Source organism: Wyeomyia smithii, chromosome 2 (assembly GCF_029784165.1).
Source record: "Wyeomyia smithii strain HCP4-BCI-WySm-NY-G18 chromosome 2, ASM2978416v1, whole genome shotgun sequence".
Classification (NCBI taxonomy): domain Eukaryota; kingdom Metazoa; phylum Arthropoda; class Insecta; order Diptera; family Culicidae; genus Wyeomyia; species Wyeomyia smithii.
The window spans coordinates 275,236,059-275,256,684 of record NC_073695.1 but is presented as its reverse complement, the minus strand read 5'-3'; the positions used below and the strand labels follow the sequence as shown (position 1 = coordinate 275,256,684).

General features: G+C 37.8%; 3 protein-coding genes across 6 annotated transcripts; 2 read left to right on the top strand and 1 right to left on the bottom strand.

The window, feature by feature from the left end:
* Nucleotides 1–679: 679 nt before the first annotated feature.
* On the top strand, nucleotides 680–1,373 carry LOC129723737 (protein LTO1 homolog). Its single transcript, XM_055678132.1, has 2 exons — nucleotides 680–880; nucleotides 943–1,373. The coding sequence occupies exons 1-2, from the start codon at nucleotides 859–861 to the stop codon at nucleotides 1,362–1,364; spliced, it is 444 nt and encodes a 147-aa protein (XP_055534107.1). The 5' UTR covers nucleotides 680–858; the 3' UTR covers nucleotides 1,365–1,373.
* On the top strand, nucleotides 1,373–3,266 carry LOC129723736 (probable methyltransferase-like protein 25). The gene is made up of 2 exons (XM_055678131.1): nucleotides 1,373–1,974; nucleotides 2,026–3,266. The coding sequence occupies exons 1-2, from the start codon at nucleotides 1,375–1,377 to the stop codon at nucleotides 2,875–2,877; spliced, it is 1,452 nt and encodes a 483-aa protein (XP_055534106.1). The 5' UTR covers nucleotides 1,373–1,374; the 3' UTR covers nucleotides 2,878–3,266.
* Nucleotides 2,491–13,735, bottom strand: LOC129723735 (probable cytochrome P450 6g2). 4 transcript variants are annotated; one of them, XR_008727803.1, is made up of 8 exons: nucleotides 12,528–13,732; nucleotides 4,908–5,055; nucleotides 3,789–4,209; nucleotides 3,624–3,730; nucleotides 3,283–3,561; nucleotides 2,951–3,228; nucleotides 2,728–2,894; nucleotides 2,491–2,664 (listed from the first exon to the last, which is right to left on the bottom strand). XR_008727803.1 is itself a non-coding variant. In XM_055678128.1 (7 exons), exons 1-7 carry the CDS (start codon nucleotides 12,866–12,868, stop codon nucleotides 2,888–2,890), a joined length of 1,581 nt encoding a protein of 526 aa, XP_055534103.1. In that variant the 5' UTR covers nucleotides 12,869–13,732; the 3' UTR covers nucleotides 2,699–2,887. The 4 variants fall into 4 exon arrangements, 3 of the variants coding, with proteins under 3 accessions (XP_055534103.1, XP_055534104.1, XP_055534105.1); XM_055678128.1 differs by lacking the exon at nucleotides 2,491–2,664 and having other exon boundaries at nucleotides 2,699–2,894; XM_055678129.1 differs by lacking the exons at nucleotides 2,491–2,664; nucleotides 4,908–5,055; nucleotides 12,528–13,732 and adding an exon at nucleotides 4,279–4,891 and having other exon boundaries at nucleotides 2,699–2,894.
* Between the last annotated feature and the right edge of the window lie 6,891 nt (nucleotides 13,736–20,626).

Below are 20,626 nucleotides of genomic sequence, written 5' to 3'. Positions count from 1 at the left end.
GTCTTATGAGGAAAAATTATCATTTGAGTTTTAGAAGCATTGGGAGAGATTTTCCACTTTTGCAAGTAGGAAGAAAAAATCTCTAAACTTTTCTGCAATCGACTGCATATGACACGAAGGCTTTTTCCTTTTACGGAAATGCTTGTGTCATCGCAGAACAATGACTTTGTGTATCCTGGAGGCAATTCAGGAAGATCTGAAGTGACCAGCAGCAGTGGGTAGAAAAAAGTAACTAGTCGTGACGGCTTACCTTTCCTTATTTTGCTGGTTCACAAACGACAGTTCTGAAGTCAGTTTTGTTATATTTTTTGTCAGTCAAAGTCACAGTGATGTGTTTTTGACATAAAAAAATAATATGAGAAAATAGACAATAATTCACGTGCAGATGATTTTCAATATTTTAGGCGGAATATTCTCTGAAACAATTGCTGCTCCAAGCGAATTGAAACTCTCTCGGCGCTTATATTTTCACTATTCTGGTTAAAGGAATTAGAATTCACTTCATATGAGTTGCAAATTGCAGACGAGGCTTATTCCTAAAACCACCACGTTCGGAACTTAGAAATAAATCTGTTGAATCAAGAGAATTTGCTTACTTTGTCAAATATGCTGAACTGATGAAGTTTACATTTATTCGAGTTTCTGGCAGCACTGTCCTTATCCCGCATTCGGTCAGATTTGCATGTGACTTGTATGATTTTGATTTGTTTTTATTTATCTTCGCTAGTCCTAAAAAGCGGCAGAAAACGTGTTGTAACATTTTTTATAGCTTTCTATTGTAAATTCAACGTAATAATCACAAATATAGTCGAAGTGCTACACGGTTTTGTTATGGAATAATTCTTCAACGTGATTTGCATGTTTGTTATTATGACTGATGGTAACAAGATTATATTTTACAAATTGTATCGTTTCAAAATTTTAAATAATTTTTTTTATCAGAATCGAATTCCGCAAAAGCATCTGCTGAGGTTGACATAAACGAAGTGTTTGATAATCTCCTGCTAAGCGAGGAACGTTTGGCGGAAGAAAGCTTTAAACAGGGAGTGGAAGTTGGCACGGCAGAAGGAAACGTTGATGCTTATCATTTTGGATACCATCGAGGAGCGGAAATCGGTTCAGAGCTGGGATTCTACTACGGTGTTATTGGTGCCCAGGAGAATGATCCTTGCGAGGTGAGTCCGAAAGCGAAGGCCCTCCTCAAAGAGCTCATAAGCGAGATTGAAGAATTTCCGAAGTTCAATGATTTGGAGGTTGATTTTTTGGCGCGACTGTTACTAATCAGGAATAAATACAAAAAGCTTTGTGCTTTGTTGAAAATATCAGCGAAATATCAACAGTCAGCGAATGAACTTTCGTTTTAAGCCTGTCGCAATGGATGTAGTCAAACAGAATTTGGAAAGATTAGTTGACTTAATTAAACCTCAGATGTCGTTCCTCAATTGTCATATGGTTGATTATTTAGTAAATGACCACTGGAATACATACGTTCCAGCAGAAATCAGGTGTGAACTGAAAACCAGAGAAGATTTTAGAAATGCTAAAGAGCTGTTTTGGGGTCAGTTCGAAAAGAGTAATCAATTTGCTCCAGGATTTCCTTCCCTAGCTAAACACATCGAAATGAGTAAAGAATACCGATTGGATGCGCTTTCTAATGTGCTTATGACCACGGAGCAGCTGAAGTTTGCATTTGATTCGTGCTTGAAACATACCCGTCTAAACATGCCTGAATTGATGAGCCCGAAAAAGTGCCATGAAGTCGAAATTGCTTCCGCCGTTGTAGCATCGCTTTGTACGGTGATTGCCAGTAGAACGGGCTTGGCTAGCATGGAACAGATAGCTGTCATTGATGCTGGAGACGGAAAAGGGTACCTTTCTTCGAGAGTCGCATTGGAACATGACATCAAGGTTTTGGGAATTGACGCGAACGAAGGACACACTGCTAGTGCCGAACAACGACGGGATCGATTAAAGGTAGTTGAGCTCTAATTCAGCGTAGCATAAAATAAAGCTTTTGTGTTCTAGAAAAAAGTTCGAGGAGCCATCCGAAGATCTAACCTAGCCGATGATGAATATTTCGGAACTATGGCGCTGGGTTCAGAAAATCAACTACAGTCCAATTACAAAACCACGACCAAATTGATCGATTTCGAAACCGATCTGATCGAGCTAGTGCAGGACCAGTTTCCCAAATCGAAGCCAAGTCACTTCTGTCTCGCAGGGCTTCATACTTGCGGTAATCTAGGACCAAACTGTCTACGGTTATTTCACCAGAACCGACACATACGAGCTCTGTGCAACGTTGGTTGTTGTTACCATTTGCTTGTTGAAGAGTTTGTTGTCGATAAATTCTACAATCCGGACAAATTCAAAGATAATCCTGGTTTTGGTTTTCCGATGAGCCAGTACCTGCGTGAGAAGCATTTCTTTCTAGGGAGAAATGTTCGTAATATGGCTGGTGAATCGATAGAGCGTTCGGCTGCCAATCGAGAGGATCCTAGTGATAAACTTGGCTACCGGGCGATGCTACAATTGGTGCTGAAAAAGCTGCATGCAGATGAAAACAGCCAGGTGGGGAAAATGAAATGCTCAGGGTTTGTGGATTATGCTAGAAAATCATTCAAACGGTTGAAGGTGGATGATTCTGGTGTAACGGATGCTGAGCTAAGTGATATGGAGGACAAGTTTAGTTTGGAACTGGAACAGCTTAAGGTATTTTATTTGTACCGAATGACCTTCGCTCCGATTGTCGAAAGTGTTATTCTTCTGGATCGTTTGTTATTTCTGAAGGAATGTGGTTACGATAATAGTTTCCTGGTGAATATATTCGACCCTGTAGTGTCACCACGTCGATTCGCCATCCTAGCATTTAAATGAGTGCTTACGATTAATACCTACAAATGTTAGTGATGAATAAAAGTTCGAATCCAACAAAAAATATATAAATTACAGTTCATCAACCACCAAATTCGCGTAAAGTCCTTCATTAGATTGCAGTGTGAAAGCATTTTTCCTATAGGTTAACACCTCTGGTGTCAATAGTGACCGTTCTATTCTGTACCGAGTTAGCAGCCTTACAATGGCGACCTTAACCTGCAGCGTGCCGAAATGTGAGCCCAAGCATGTTCGCGGTCCAACACCAAATGGCATATAGCTGCATGGCACGATATTCTCTAAATTCTCCTTCGCGAAACGATCTGGATTGAAACGAAGAGGATCGGGAAAATACTACGAAAGATTGAAAATATAATTCTCTGAAAATGAAATTGAGTTTACAATAACCTTTGGATCACGATGAATGGCGTAAATTGGTACCAGCAGGGGCATTTTATTCGGAATGCTGAAGGTGTCGTGGAATGGATGCAACTTGTATCCGGTGGTACCCTCAGGTAGGGTACACTGGCGCTCTAGAAAAGGAAGAACAGGATAAAGCCGCGCTGCCTCCGAAATCACCATTCCAAGATATGGCATTTCGTTTATTAGACACTCGTACGAAAGATCGGGACCGTGATTCTGAAGACAGGAGCGGATTTCATCTCTGAGACGTTCTTGTATATCTGGCTGTTAAGGAAAATAATTTCTGTTTTGGATTATGTTTATATGCATTGAATTGAATAACTTACATTTTTCGTCAGTTCGTAAAGAGTAAATGATAATACTGAGGATGTTGTTTCAAAGCTGGCCATGTAGAAGGTTGCTGCTTGAGCTACCAGGATATCATCTTTCAATGCTGAAAATAGATCACTTTATAGGACAGGTTTTTTACCAATTTACTAACATTAACTCACGAATCTTTTCGTTTGTCCCGATGGTGGCATCAGCATTCTTTAGACCAATCATCGAATCAATAAAATCTCCCCGTGTTTCTCCGCTTGCTTCCCGTCGGAGAATTTCCTGCTGAATAATCGTCTTCAGGAAACGCTCGGTATCGTGCGGGAAAAGTTTAAACCTCAGATAAGGAACCAGCTCAGGCATGAAGAAAAACGAAGCCATGGTAATGCCACGCTTCGGACCATACTCGAAGATTTTTTTACCATAGTATCTAAACTCGGAATCCTCATCGCTCAGGCACCTGGATTGAATGCCGAAGAAAGTGCTCGCTACCACGTCGGTAGTAAAGCGGGCGCACAATTCTTTGAACTCGGTTTGCCTTGTTCGAGGTTGACACTCGGGAAGCTCTTCCAAATGATCCAGCATGTCTTTTCCGATCTACGCAGCAAAACAGAATTCGTGAAACAGGTGTTAAAATGAAAAGTTTTCAATGTACTAGCTTTTAACCTCATTAATCAGGGGAAACATCTTTTTAAGTTTATGTGATGTAACTGACGAGGAAAGGTACGACCTTAACCCCCTCCAGTGAGGTTCTTTGATCATCATTAGATTATAGTACCCGATATGGTCATTCTTTTTATCAGTACACATGTGTCTGTTCAAAAAGAAGGCCGAATCTCTTAGTAGAACTTGTTTGACCATAGCTGGATTGCGAATGACCAAAGCTTTTCGGAAAAAGATATTCACTCCGATGAAATCCGATTCGTTGGTTTGCGCGTGATTATAGATGTACTCCATGTATTCAAACATGGATTTGCATTGCAATGCAACCAAGCTGAAATTGCCTATCAGTGGAATTTCCAGTATATATTGAATTCCATTCTCGTTCCAGAAGTGGTACCGCTTCCAACCATGGTACAACGACAGTGCCAAAAAAGCTACCGACAATACTGTCAATAGCATCGTTGTTACTAAGAACTCTGAAAGGCCTAAATAATGCACACAAACTGCAGATTGTGGAGACTGTTTCAAATCAGTGACGAAACTTTGATAATGCTAATCTCACCATTCCTAATCAATCGCGAAGCGTTAATACAATCTAATCTGGATGTGTGTGCGAGCGACAAGACGCTTACCTGATCTACTAGAAGGAACATTCGTTTAATCTTGTTCAAGCTGAGTGATGGCGTCAGGAAGGTGCGCAACTGCTTCCACTGGGGATTCTTGATCATCAGGAGGTTGTAGTATCCAATGGGGTCGTTCTCATGGTCGGTGCACATATGTCTGCGGGTGAAAATAGATTGCAATTTACTTTCATTGTCGAAGTTGCCACTATTTTTTTATCTTAAGTCCTGTTTGTTTTTTTTTTTTCAACTTATTTTTCTTTTAATTCATGAGTCATTTTCGAATCTCAAGGAAATGTATAAGAACATATCCCTTGTGTTCAATCTAAGAGTATCTATGTTCAAATTTGGATCTTTTGATACCTGGAAATTTATTGAAATTTGAATACACGCACCTTCTGCATAAAAATTGAGAGAAAGATATCTTTATTATTTCTTTATTAGTTAACAGCTGAAAACTACTCTTTTATACCGAAAATGTGAACTATTTGCATAGGATTCATACCTGGCATTTACATTAAGCTCATTTGGTTACAGAAATGAACTAATAATAATGGGGCTTAAACATAATTTACAAACTGTTTGAATCAGAAATATATACATGCTGGGAACATTATTTGTTCAGCTACAGCAGAATAATAATTGTAAACAATGCGAATATGCTTTAATATTTAGTGAAACAAAACACAATTTTTAGTTTTCGAGGTAGGACTACGTCTATCTAAAAGTAAGGTACCTGATTTTGAAAATCAAAAAATTTTGAGCGCTTATATTCCAGGTATTTTTTATCAGATTATCGAGGTTTTGGCATCAATCGATGAGAAATTTTCTTACCGTTGAGTTGTTGTAACAAAAACAAACAATTGATGAGACACTATTGAATAAATTAGTTAAAAACTGGATTGTCTGAATCATACCGAGCAACCAATCACTACTTTACTTCTCTTTACTGATCGTGAAAAGGTAAAATAGTGTCGATTATCTCGTGGCGGGTTTCACCCGTATATCCGACTTGGTAGCTGCAAAAGTGCCAAAATAACCAGAGAACAAGAATCATCGGCAACTGGCACTTTTTGGGGTCCCAAAATTATGTAATTGAAGTAGGCAGTTGATTTTGCAGTTTTCAAAGATATTTTACTTTTATCGCTTCTCTATGCCTGTGTAGATTTCCACTGAATAGAGAATTCGCTATTTCTCTGCCATTTCTTTTTCTACTGTGCTCCGCCCTCTTGCCGAGTAACTGACGATACCCTAATATAAAAAGTACCATTCAAACCTTCTACCATCGAAGACGGACGCTAGATTTTTGTTTAACAGTTTTGTTTAGTGAATGAACGAATGTATTGCGAATTTGTATGAACATCTCAAGCCTCGCAATGTCTCGTCATATGAATATGATGTATAAGCGCAATTCCCGGAAGCTTGCGAAGGATCGGCAAAACACGATTTCTCCGAAGCATCGAAATATGGAAAAATACCATACTACTACGTCATGCGGTCGTCAGGGTGGCGGAAACTTGGAAAAACCTGGCGAATCAGGGAATGTCATGGAATTCGTTTTTCGATCAGCGAAATCAGGAAATACCAGGGAAAACTGAAAAATATACAGGGGAAAATTTTCAACCGACACGCGATTGTTTTTTAAACGACTCTTTAACGCAAAAACTGATTTTCTTTAGCATAAAAGGTTAATTCGAGACCTCTCGAGTTCGGTTTCATATCCTATTGAAAATTTTTTTCAATGGGATCCCAGAAATGCGTTGATTTACGTTGCACTTTTTTGTGCCGAAGGCTCGAAAATATCGGGGAAAATAATATTAAATTTCAGGGAATATCAGGGAAAATCACGTAATTCGATTTTGAAAACATTTTTGCCATCCTGGGTCGTGCTTAGGATACCACTCTGCTACTACAGTTGAATCCCTCTAAAACGACATTTTTTATAACGACAAATCTCGCTGTGGTGACATTCTCAAAGGCCCCTCAGTTTTATACTAAAATTCCTCGTTTAATTGCGACATTTCGCTATTACGACCTTTTTCTATAACGGCATACCAAAACTCATACTTGTCATTTTTTATTGCAACAATAGTACCGTAAAACGGGGTGAATAGCAACAGCGGGGCGAATAGAAACATAACTTCTAATCTTGAAAAATGTTATTACAAGTCGTTAATCATGTCATGTAAAAATATTTTCTCGGATAATTCAATAGTAAAGAAGTCCTCCAAACTCATTTATGGGTTAGAAGCACAACTTTTCGTTACCTCCCGCTGTCAAACGTTCTTCGTCAGAAGCAATTTTCAAGAATGGCTGTATCGATTTTTGGAACCGAATGAATTAAATTATTTTAGAAATTGAGTAGGCTTAGTAGAGTAGTTTTTGAAAATTATATGTATATCATTACTTGTATGAAATCGGAGGTAGCAAATTTGAAAAGGTTTAGATCTTACGCTACTGGACAATAATCAAACAAACAAACAAACTTTCAGTTTGTTAGGAAAATAAAAAAATCGAGGCTCGAGTTCAAAACGTTTCCAGGTGCTTAAAAACTTTGCGTATAAAAGCTATTTTGTTTAATTTTGCGCTTGTTCCTGTGCTGTACTGGGTCGGTAGTAAAGCATTTGAAATTTTTATAGTGAACTTGAGGATTGCTCTACGGTATTTATCAACCTTTTACTTATGTTTCAAGGAAAAGTGCTGGTTCGAAAATTTACGGGGCGAATAAAAACAACGTCATAGCCAATATTTTTAACAAAAATAAGGATATTTGAGAAATGCAATCACATCTTATATGTAAAATAATACCTGAAACATATTTTGTACATTCTCACTCAGTCTGATGCAAGACGTAAGAACGTCATATAGAAAAAAAACTATCCCTTCGTCAAGCTGCCACAAAATATGGAATCAACTTTCTCAGCTACCATCAGAAGCCAAGCAGACAACCAAGCTGTTAGCCAAAAAATTTCACAAAAGTTTGATTTATTTACTGAGTGATGTCTGACATGAATTGACAAAGACATCAACAACCCGAAAGAAACGCACAAAATGTTACTGGACACCGTTTCTAGACGAATTACAAGAAGACCCTGAATCGGTTAGAAATGCTTGACCCAACCCCGAATTCTTCCGTTCCTAATGAGGATTCTGTTGAGACATATCCATAAAATAAGATGACATACATGAAGTGATAAACCAAACATTTCCGTTATTTAAATATTTTTTAGCTTGTTTTTGCATCTCAGATCAATTATAATCATGGGCGCAACTAAGGAAAATTTCTAGGGGGGGGGGGGGGCTAGTTTTCATACATGTCATTTAAAAAAAGAGAAAAAAGAGTTTAAATGCGCTCGTTAAGTAATGTATAAAATAGTGTCGTAATAGTAGAAAAAATCCACAAAAATTTTGTTGAAAATGCATGACACATTAAAATCGTGTGTCTCCATTTTTTTTCAAAATCTCAGTCTCAGCTCTAAAATCATAGAAGGTCGAATATTAAAAAAAATGTTTCTTAGATAACACCAAACCTCGATGTTTTATGCATTATTAAGACATTTGGCATAAAACAATCGATCTCGACAATTTCGTGAACCTGTGCATTTTTTACTTAGACAAAAAGTAGAAGGTTATATCTGACACACAACCGCACTATTGACGTAGGACTACTCCGAGTAATCGTTCATTGACACACAACACAGTGAGCAAGAGGAAAGAAAACTAGAATTACCACATCTTTGATTTTTCAAGACTTTTATTAAATTTATAAAGAAAGTTAATTAAATTTTACTCAACGATGGGAATTTCGAGCCCAGTGAATGGACAGTGAATAATAACAGGTTCGTTTTGCTTCAGAAACGGTGCGCTAGCTTGTTTCAACCGGCAGCAATACTGTTGTAATGTAAGATCAAAATCGAATTTCATGGCTATTAGTGTTTTAAAATCGTTTCTGGGGGTTCTGACGAGCAGTGGCAAGCCGTCGTAAATCAAAACTTAAATTGAATTCATTTGTCCTGCCGCAGATTGCTTGAGATAATTTCTCATTGCGTGTGATTGCGGGAACATATGCAGCTAAGGAAATGAAAGAAAAATTAAACCGGGCGGAGCTTATCAGTTGCCAGTGTGCGAGTATAAAAGGAAAAGAACCGTCCGCGCGTTCAGTCATTTCGCATTTTGAGCTAGACCTGTGCGCGTCGCGGTCGCAGCATTTCTGTTTGGAGCTAGTGGAACGCTGGATGTTCCTGTTCGGATTAGACAACGAACTCTAATCATTTGACTGATTCTAGCGCTAACACTGGAGACGGAGAAAAATAGTTGTGATGAAAGTGATGGGCTGTCGAAAGGCTACTCTGCCGTTCCAATCATAGTAGTCCCATGTTCTACACAAAACTTATGCACGCTGGGACAACTATGCTTGGAAGGGCAGTACTTGTAGTAAACAAATTTGCTGCAGCGAAGGAATCTGCCGAAGCCCAGCACACAACTTTATCAAGCAGTTCAGAAACAGTCTTTTTCAAGACTTTTGAAAAATGTATAAGAATAGTTAATTCAATTTCATCCAACCAAGGATATTCATACTTTTTCGAAGCTGTATTTTAAATGGAATAGTTGTTTAAAATGTCCGAAAGCGTAACAAAAAATCAATCACGACGTGGCATTTCAAGAATCAATTTTACGTTTACATGCGCCATGGTTTGTGTCTACTCATGAAGTCTGTGCCAGGCATGCGCGCACGTGATTGGTTCATTGTAGGGGAAATTCGATCTTGAAAGTTTTCACTAATTTTCACTGTTGAACAATTAAGTAATAATGATCACTGAAGTATCACAAAAATGTCCATCATTTTATCAATCCAACGACATATTGATCATTGTAATCCATCATGTGGTTACACAAGTATTACCGTTTGAAATCTTTCATTCCGGCGTTACACCTTGGTTTTTAGTTTTCTCAGAATGTATCTCAATATAGTGCGGTTAGACGTAGTCCTACGTCAAAAAGTGAAACCTTCGCCGAACATATTATTGCTGAAAAGTTAATGAAACCTTGCATTCAAGGAGGTGTTCATGTCATAATTGATGATAAGGCAATAGAATAGTTAGATTCGATTCCCATGTCGAACAACACGATCTCTCGGCGTGTTTTTGACATGGCTAATGATGTCGAAAGCACTTTTATTTCTCGACTGGAAATTTTAAAATTAGCAATGTAGATTGATGAAGCCACAGATGTGGTACGATTAGCATTTGTGATGGTATTTGTACGCTATCAATCTTCTGAAGGTATCCAAGATTTGTTACTTTGCAAATCGCTGCCATTTTCAGCAACTTCATTTCAAGCTGATCGATGATTATGTAACGGAAAACAATATTCCATGGGAAAATTTCAATGATGTATGTACGGACGGAAGCTATGGTAAAAATATTCCAAGAGTCGTGGCAAGAATTCAGGAAAAAGGCAAAAAATTGTGATGCCAGCCAATGCATTGTTCATCGTCGAAAGGCGAGATAATAACAATCTTAAGTACAAACAGCAAAATTTTGTCCTTCAAGAAAAAAGTTGGGATTCGGGGAGAATTGTTATAAATACGAAATCTGGGCAGCAATCCAAAAGCCCAAGCAGAAATTACATAGTAGAAATCATCCAAGAATTTCCAGGAAATGAACGAGCATTTGCAAGTAGGGACTAAACCAAAACACCCTTTTAATTGAATATTTTTGAAACGCTTGAATTTATTGGAGAGTTTTGGATAATACATCCCCGATGAGTTCCACAGAAAATCGAAGAAATGGCGAAACGAAGCCAGAACCATTGACGTCAGACGAATACGAACGACAGGTTAATTTGACATTAGATACGAGCATGAAGGAGAAATTCGAATTTAAAAAATCGCTGGAAGATTTTTGGTGTCAGATGAAAAATGAATTAAAAGTTTTGTCCGATTTGGCACCGCCGGTTAGGGAACCCCTGCTTTAGAGGTTTGGAAAAGTATTTCTGACAATTAAGGCAATTATTTCTAGAGTTAGCCGTTTCCAAATCAGAACAAAGCAAGTGCCTGAAAATAGAAACGCATTAGTACTAGTTCTAACCCAATGAATGATGACATCTCAATTTATGTTGATTTTGTCGCTCTGATGAGAAGTATGGAAAGCTTTTATATTGAATACAATCATTCTCTGGAAAAATTCTAGGGGGGACTAAAAACTTTCTAGGAGGGGCTTAGTTGCGCCCTTGATTATAATGTAATTGTTCTTTTATCTTTAGAGTAAAATTCAAATCTTTCATCAGAACAAGAAAAACGCACTCGACTAGTAAGTTGTGGGGCGAATAGAAACATGCAACATTTATTTTAATAAAAGAATGGTTTATTCATTTATCAAAATGGTAGTTACACCCTTGATAGAGGTAGCCTAGACCTATGTTTTAAATCTTTTACATTAGTTCTAACTATTACGGTACGTGTTGTACACTACAAAGTATATCGGATACTGTTTCTATTCACCCCGTTTTACGGTACAGTCGAATCTCTCTATAACGACATTCTCAACGGTACCTTCTGTTCTACATATATCAAAATTCATAGTTTTATTGCGACATTTCGCTATAACGACAGTCCCCCCTGTTGTTTTGCAAAAAATTGAAGTTTGATATGTCGCAAGCAAGGGGTCGCTACCATTTTTAATCTAGCCTGTGTCTCTGGAAGGGTACTTACCCCACAGTTCCCCTCGATAAATCCGGAACAACGGTAAATTTTGAAATGTCCCTTACTGTTTCAAAAACTATGATAAATTTGTGATCTTTTGAAAAAGGTTCGATCAAAATCGGTTCAGATTTTGCGGAATGGCAGGTAAAAGAATTTTCATTTTTTCGGCTCCGGAGGGGTCGGGTACGCAAATGTTAACCAAGTGTCAAATATTTGTCACTTTTTGACAGATAAAAATTTGGTGAAAGATGATTGTTTGTCACTCTTCAATTTTTACATGGGGCAAACACGGGCAAACAACAACCATGATGTCAAATAAATTTTTTGACCATTAAGTCAGAAGGGCAAATATTTGACCATTGGACAAAGAGTGTAACACAGGCTTTAGGCCTGTAACCAGCGTTGCCAACCCTCCAGTTTTCCTGGATATCTCCAGTTTTTTGGGCATACCAGCGAAACAGCTAAAGGTTGAATATCTCCAGTTTTTAAAAAATTGTTCCAGCTTTGTATTCGTCACCTTATTTATTGAATTCATTTCCCTCAAACGTATGGTCTTATCAATATTTCGTGCATTCATGCTCTTCAGTTTCCTGCTTTCCATCGAATTTCAGTCGCATCTTCAAAATTTCTAGTACGCTAGACTTTATATCTAGTTACTATAATCTTCATCAGTGAAAAATCAAAATGGCAATGCCATCCTTTTTGTTTACATGAAATAATACGGTGCAATATATGTATATAATTGTTATTTACGCAACATTTTGAACCGAAAATCAAACAAATTTCTTAAGAAGCTTCAAATTTCTGTATCCAGTTTCCTCCAGGTTTTTTATTTTGAATTTTTCCAGTTTTTCTTTAAAAAAGATTGGCATCGCTGCCTGTAATTATAAAACTGCGAAATACAACCACAGCATTTAAACGATAATTACCTGTTAGAAAAATACACCGCATCTTTGACGAACACCTGCTTGATTAATCCTGGATCGCGTAGTACAACAGCGGGCTGCATCATAATGCTGATTCCGAATAGTGTGCTGTTCCGAACCGTTTCGTTCCGATAGAGTTCATCCATTAGCTCGAAGGTACTCTTCTTCTGCAGTAGCGTGTCTAGAAAGTTACCCACCAACGGCTTCCCTGGGATGTACGGCACACCCACCCGCAGCCAGTATCGGGTTCCGGCCGTGACCACGAACCATCCCACGAGTAACACCATAAACGCCAAAACCAGCGTGAAATAGCCACCGAGTAGTTCTGAGCTGGCGTTGATCATTGTGCTCGAGTGTAATCTGAGCTGCGTTTTCGGATGCTGCACTTTCAACACATAGGAAGTAACCGAAGATCTTAAAAAGCGTCTACGCTTCGCGGAGCTGAGCTGAATCACTTTCCGGTTGCTTGCTGTCAATGTTTCGTGATCCGAACCGGGAATCACGTCAACAAATGCTTTTTATTTCATTATCTACTACTATAGTAGCACTTGACGCTTGTCTCGCGGTGAACAATCGTCAACTGAGGAGGTTGCGATTACGACACATCGAGGTTATCTGATCAGGTTACCAATAATACGATATGGTACCCGGGTTTTTGCGCTTCGATAATACCGCGGTGGGTTGTTTTAAATTATTCTGTTCAAGAAGATTATTGAAAGAAAGGGGCTCTGGCTTGGTTTTCTTTTGCCGCAGTTAAATGCTATGTTGATAATAGCCAAGAACTAAACTTGAACTAACTACACTTAATGATTTGTGTGCAACAACTGCAGTTTGAAGGTGACGGCGGCAACTATTGACGATTGTTGAGTTGATTTAAATGAAACCGCAATTGCTATTATTTTTCGTGTTCTTCAATCTTTTTCTTAAACTCTCTAACAACATCCCTCTTCTCGATGGAAATTTTTTTGGTTTCCTTATCATTGGAGTATACAAAAACCATAAATTACCCACGCTATTTTCATCCAGCAGCAGGTCAACTATCAATGAGGTTACCTTCCGACGACGTTGAACTTACTGTACACGTAGCCATATACAGAATCTAGCAACGATTATAACTGAGCTCGTAGGGTTTCTTGTTCTACTTGGCTTCTTCGATGTATGGAATTAGAAAGATGTGTAACCCTATTTAACAGACACTCATATGCATACTAAACTCAGTCATTTATATAGTTTACTAAACTCAGTCATTTATTACTGCTTATCTACGGCGTCGTATACTACGAACGTTTGACTCCAAACTTCAAGCCAAAAAGTATACCAAAATGATTTCTTCGTTTTAATGGCTGTACTGGCGACAAAGACAATATTGCAACATTATAATATCGTTTTACTGCTTTAATTATTCACTATCGGTATAAAACAAACATATTAACACGGATAGAAAGCACACATCGTGAATGTGTAAACTACTTTTTATGCTCCCCCATTCGCAATAGGACAGTCATAAAACTTTGTTACTTTCGTCTTCCTTGGAAACAACCAACGCAAATGCTGCTGCAGATCATCGCAACATATAGACTAGTAACCATCAACGGACGTCACGACCAGACACACCAGGCGGGAGCGTAAACTGTTTTATGAGCCACCAATAGTCGCTTTTGCCTTGAAATTTACGCCAGCATATCCCGCTCTAGATTGTATCCCGGATGGTGCGATCAAATCCCGTTCTAATTCCGATCTGAATATTTCTAATTACATACTACGATACTACTCGTCGCTCGTTTGTGGTTTTATTGTTTTATTCCTCAGCACGTGGTGTTGCTAAAACAAAACATGCCCCATCTTTATTAACAAATTACCATAGACGCTTTCAACTTCGTACAGTAATCCACTCTCGCTAGTTTAGGAAGATTTTATATGACCATCAATATTACTCTTTAGCTTATATAGATTGCTTTAACATATGTGCGATATGGATGAAGTCACACGTGGTTCCGCACCGATGACGACTGCTGGCGTTGCGTCCAGCGGCTAGCAGTTGGTTTCGGATAACTATTTTTCAGTTCTTCTTTAGATCTGTATAGGTACCAACAAAACTTCCAATAGCCGCACGCAGAAAGTTTCCTTACCACAAAAGACGAAATAAGCACCCACTGGAACCACTAAAATAAAAATAACTTATCAGCAGACGTGTTCCCCGACCGGAACCGCCGCTTACCGTTTGTTTGTGTGTACCTACGCCGTATAATGATAGGCATTTCGTCAGCTGTACCTGAACTTGGCTCGTCTAGCATGATCGCGATTTTGTTTTGATGCATCTGTTGTTGCCTATGGCGGTTGTTGTAACTGTACTGTCATCAATGTCTCTAAGGTGGTTCCGCTGCAATGGTTCCGATTAGTATCAATTTACTGTGCTGCGGATACGTGAATCGGTAGCATAAAATCGAAATGACATTTTATGTTCGAGAAAAATCATCTTGAAGTTGATTCTAATTTAGAATAACACACGATCAATCCTATCTCATTCTCTTTAAATATCTGAATGGGCAACTACTGCGGTGTGCAATTCTTCGTTTTCCTTCGATTCGAGAGAGTACATGTGAGTTACGTCACGTTCCAAAAATCTTCCACCACCTAGCTTGCCGCGAGAAAGAAAATGCAAATTTCGGCTACTATTTTTAGTTCTGTCATCTGGGTTATAAAAAAAAGAGCAGCGTGCCAGTGTTGTGGTGCGACTGAGCGCTTTCCCAGCAGCCGAGCGGGAAAAACAGTAGTTCAGTCAGACAGTCACCTTTCTAGTTGGCTGTATTTTGGGATGATGATGATCAGATGTGGTTTTTAGTTGGCCTTGAAACGGCACTGTCTGTCAAGGTCTAGGTCCTGAATTGTAGAATTTGAAATTTGCTTATTTTAGCGATGAACCTTTGGAGAAGCCTGTGATTTATTTAAAGAGCGGAACAAGCTTATGTTCATGAGGTCATTGTAAATATGTACACTTAGACTTTTTGAATTTCATCACTTTCTTTATTCGTCATTACGTTGGTTTGCTTCAACACATGTTGAAAAAACAATAAACAAACTGGAACTGCTGTTCTAGGCATAGTAAAACCATTCGACACAATTTTTGCATTAAGGTTTTGTTGTGAAAGTGTTTATTTTTCCTTTCCAACTTTATACTCAAAATTTTAGAAAAATATTTAGCTAATCGACCTCTGCGGGTTGTCTACCAGAATTTGAAATCGGATAGATTTTTTATCATAGTCATAGTCTCTTTAATTCTTCCATATTTATCTCTAGGATACACGAAGTCAATGTTCTGTGATTACATAATAATTTCCGTAAAAGAGATAGGACTTCATGTTATATGTATTTCCTTTTTCTATATGCAAAAATGGAAAAATTATTACTTAAAAAATTTTCCTCATAGGCATAGAGCTTCTTCTCTGAAACTGAATGATAATTACGTTATCAAGATTAATGGGATTATTTTAGTTTAAATACTTGGGACTAATTTAGGATAAAATATTTATTTTCAATAAGCGAGTATACATGTAAAGCGTATTAATTATATGAGATGTTTCTATCCTCTCAATAACATAACTTCTAAGCTTTGTTAAAGAATAATCTACAAACATACTTCTAGACCAGCAATACTTTATTTAGTATTAATTAAAAAAATAATTCAATGAAATTATTAGGATTGCGAACCATGTTTCGGCTCAATTATTTTGATCAATAATAGCTTTCAATGAAGTCATCAACACGAAACAAAGCAGTCGAATGCCATTTCTAGATAAACATTTCAAAAGGTCTTATCTGTTTTAATCGTTTTTACATAGCGTCTTCTCATTTATGTAATGGTTCAGCTTTAGTAACTATCCCAAGCGTGGTTTTTGTTCAGAAGGCTAGAGTGATCCCTCCACTATCAACTTGTGCAAATAACCTGTCATCAAAGATGTTTAATAAGTTGTGGTGGTTGAATAAAAGTGATCAATCAAAAAATCGATCAAAGCAGATAGGACCTTTTGAAATGTTTCTCTAAATTTATCTTCCGCCCACTTTTATATCTGAATTCGATGGAAATTAACGAAATGGGCTTTGAGGTATTCTTAACATTTCTGAAAAATAGCAATCCTAAAAACATTTCGACAAAAAAAAAAAATCGGAGAATAAATCGCCAGCGTCTAGGATGTAACTTACCGTGGAAATTTTTCACCTATTTGGAAAAATATATTCTAGAAAAAGAAACCATTAAAATTTTTAGGAAGAAAGGACAATTGAAAAAAACAGAAATGCCAAAAAGTAGTTTTTCCAAATTTTGAAGCACATTGTTTTCGAATTGAGAATTCTAGAAGCTATTTACCTGTTAGCCATTCTTTTCCTGCTCTTTTACGTCACAAAACGAACAAGAATCGTCGATTTTGGTAGTATTCTTCAAGTTGGTTGATTTGCTCGTGATCCTTCTCAGCACTGAACCAAGTAATCATGTAAAAGTTATTAGAAAACATATCGAGTTTTTTTTCCATGTAGGTTTTCCAATAGCATTTATGTGCATGTCACTTAGAAACTCACATTACGGTTTTAGTTATATTCATTGGAATAATCACATGTCCTGTATGTGTTTTACAGCGACGAGAACTATTGGTTTTATTTAATATGCTTTATGTGCTTGGGCATGTAATGTTCGGTCTGGTAGTTTGAAGTGTTGCATTTTTCCAAAATTAAAAAAATGAATATAAGAGATTGAATTTGTCCATTTATTTCAATGATGTTTGAGGTATTTTACAAACAACAAACAAACATAACTGTAAATAAAACTTACATTACAAATAACACTTAACTCCATTCAACGGAACTTTGCTCCAAACTGTTCTTGAAGTTGTCCAACGAAAATTTTAGGAGCTAATACAGCTGAATTCCACTCTCTAAAAACATAGATTTGATTTATTTTTTATCTACATAATTTTACTAAACTAACGTTGTATAACTTCCAAGGAATGCTTGAAATACGCCAAATCTACCAGAAAACTATCTGCAACATTCGCCATCTTAAATACACGGACGAAAAACACATTTTTTCACATCTTAAAATCTCATAACTATTATCTGTCCACGCACATGAAGTGTATTCACATAAAAGCTATCAGGTTGACAGATAAAAAGTATTCCTGCGTTCTAACAAATTTCATCTGGTTTTCTCATGAAGTTTATCGTGTACACATAACATGAATTAGATTATAAAATAAGTAAAGTTATGTGACGTTTCCAATAATTAATAAGTGAATACTTGGTTCAGTGAGTGTTACCACAGTTAGGGTTGCCAATAAAAGTTTTGAATAATCCGGAAAAATGCTGAAAATAAAACTTAAACAAACAAAGTTAAATATAACAAACACGTAAAAATGTGATGAGATAATGCATTATTATGCTCTTTAAATTTTTCTTAAGACTGATTTCCTGCAAATGTCATAGAATCGAGTGTAAATTTATTACATATAGATATTAAACAGGTTGCAGCAGGAAAAATGCGAAAATGTATTCAAAAAAAAAAAGGAATCTTTTAAAAGAGTCACTTGATGATTCCTCCCATCAATTTTATAGAGACGTTGGTTTTCTTGACAAATTTTCTAATAAAACCGGGTTGTGATGAATCTTTGTGCGGACCAAATTGATCTCGTTTAGCGTACGTGCAATGCACGAACCACCATGAAAAGGGGCTCACAGTCTTGTAATCTAGTTCCAGGTCACAATCATAAATATCTGAAAATTTTGAGTCCAGGTTAGCTCTTTTTGTTCACAGATGATTTTTTGACGTGAAATCACATCTTACGCCAATATAAAAATGCATATTGAGAAACAGAAAACATCGAGAGCACCTCGAAAATTGTCCACTTTCAAAGGCTTAAGACCCGGGCATTTCCCAACGGATTTCCTTCATTCTTACGGTAACCGATTAGAAAATAAGCCGTGCGTCCACCAAAATGCTGAATATTTTTACGTTGTATCGCTTTTTGACGGTTTTTCATCGCTTATCTTTCTCTCTCTCTCTGAGTATCTCTAATAAGAACTGTAGTTAGTGCGGCGAAAAGGAAGTTGGTCAATTGACACTCGCATATCGGAGAGATGCACACTGTCATTCATTTGGCGATGTTATTTTAGCTTATTTTATATTATTTTTATTATTACAAGATCAATCATATAAGGGGCCAGCCACATACCACGTGGACAGATTTTTAACGATTTTAACCCCCCCCCTCTTCCCCCTCCGTGGACAACTGCCCATATAAATTCTAAAAAAATTGTATGGACCGTGGACATTAGCCAACCCCCCAAAGCTGTCCACGTGGTATGTGGATGGCCCCTAAGTAATTTCCAAAATCTCCGCTAACAACGTGCGTAATTCCCATTTCTACAAAAAATGTCAAAATACGTTTAGGGAAAATGACGTGGTGGCAAATACTCGTTTGACATGTTTGTTCAAAATGTATTCAGACAGCGAGCCTTGCCAACATCAGAAGCAAAAGAAGACGATTATCACAGCTAAAAGTTCTTCTACCGTGACTATTTACAACCCCTATGCCAGGGCTATTCCGTGTAAATCTGTAGAATCTACGGATTTTTGCGGATTTAGACGTATTTCTATGGAATTACCTAGGGTATCGAACGTCTTCGTCAGTGGTTTTCTTCGGCAATCTTTTGCATAAGATTGCTGCAGATAAACTGCCGAAGAAAACCACTGACGAAGACTTTCGATACCCTATATATGCTACATCCGTAGTTGTAAAACAAATCCGTAGATCTGGTAAGCCTCGTTGCGGACGAACCACCACAGGAAACTGGTGGACCATACTGGTGATTGGAGAGCAATTTCCACAGTGCTAGCTTTTTCCCCTTCTGTGTGGGAAGCACCGTCATACAGGCATATTTGTAGTGCTACTGAATAACGTTTGTATTAAAAAATAGACAAAAATTGCCTATTTTTCATAGGTTTACCTTTCAACGCACTGACAGAACTACCATGCAGCACCAATCATAGTAACCCACGAGTCAGCAGAAAAAAATAATGACACCTCTATTGACTATCTCACCGAATCTCTTTAACCTCACTTTTCTGACAGTTAGTGGTAACTTTTTTCACGTTTTGGACTTTGTGTTTTTTTCTGGTGGAGCATTCATGTGGGTAGTGGAAATGCTGCTCAATTTATAATTGTTCTCAGTGTACTGGCACCTCACGCACAACAGTTAAAGAAAATTTTAGTCACAATTGAAATGATCTGCTATAATTGAGAACAAAACTGCATCACCCGGAGATAAACAAAGTAACCAGTAGCTGTCAAACTCAATGCAAATCAGCTACCGTCAGTGCCACAATTGCAATTAAAATTCAGTTCAGATTTTTCATATTTCTATGATAACGTTTGCACATGCAGCATCAAGCATAGTAACCCATGTGTCAGCAGAAAAAAATCTGATAGCTATACCAGTTGAACTCTAACCATGATGGCCAAAAACCAGCGAAGCTACTTTATTCAGAAGTGAGTTTAATGAGCGGTGTGGACGCCGAATACGCCCGTCTAGGCATCTACAATATCTTGGCACAATTGGACAACAATCGAGCATCGAAAGGAAGCCCAGTTCCGCACGACTAAAAAGTAACTACAACGCTGCGTGCGCGGGGGAGGTCGGTGCAACCGGTCGAACAGTAAAAAACTATCTCGGAGCTAATGACGCAGCGGCAGCGGCTGAATAAGATGATCAAATCGATTTTCCGGCAAATCGCGACGTGGCGGTGTGATGGACCACGAGACCTATCTCACCCAACGGGTGTTCAAAAAGCTCGAATAAACTTAAAAAATGCGTTGAAAACAAGAAAATACAACATATTTTTTTCTGAATCAATTTTTTTGAAGCCGTGTTTATTAGGAACCTTTACGACATATTAGCTGGAAGCACACCCCCTTTGTGCTATATGACGAGCTTAAGACGTTTTTCAAAAAAAATCGCACGCGGCGCGAACGTGGTCCATCGGGATTTTGTGCCAGATCATGGAAATAAGCTTTTTAAATTGGTCCATAGTGCTCACTTTATGTTCGCTCTGCTTG

What these genes read in the sequence shown, in the direction of transcription:
- LOC129723735 (XM_055678128.1), bottom strand. Translation starts at nt 12,868, where the DNA reads ATGATCAACGCCAGCTCAGAACTACTCGGTGGCTATTTCACGCTGGTT. An exon ending in CGGGACAAACGAAAAGATTC is followed by an intron (nt 3,731 to 3,788) that starts GTGAGTTAATGT and finishes ATCTATTTTCAG; the next exon opens with CATTGAAAGATGATATCCTG. An exon ending in CCATTCATCGTGATCCAAAG is followed by an intron (nt 3,229 to 3,282) that starts GTTATTGTAAAC and finishes AATCTTTCGTAG; the next exon opens with TATTTTCCCGATCCTCTTCG.
- LOC129723737 (XM_055678132.1), top strand. Translation starts at nt 859, where the DNA reads ATGTTTGTTATTATGACTGATG. An exon ending in GTTTGTTATTATGACTGATG is followed by an intron (nt 881 to 942) that starts GTAACAAGATTA and finishes TTTTTTTATCAG; the next exon opens with AATCGAATTCCGCAAAAGCA.
- LOC129723736 (XM_055678131.1), top strand. Translation starts at nt 1,375, where the DNA reads ATGGATGTAGTCAAACAGAATTTGGAAAGATTAGTTGACTTAATTAAA. An exon ending in AACGACGGGATCGATTAAAG is followed by an intron (nt 1,975 to 2,025) that starts GTAGTTGAGCTC and finishes TTTGTGTTCTAG; the next exon opens with AAAAAAGTTCGAGGAGCCAT.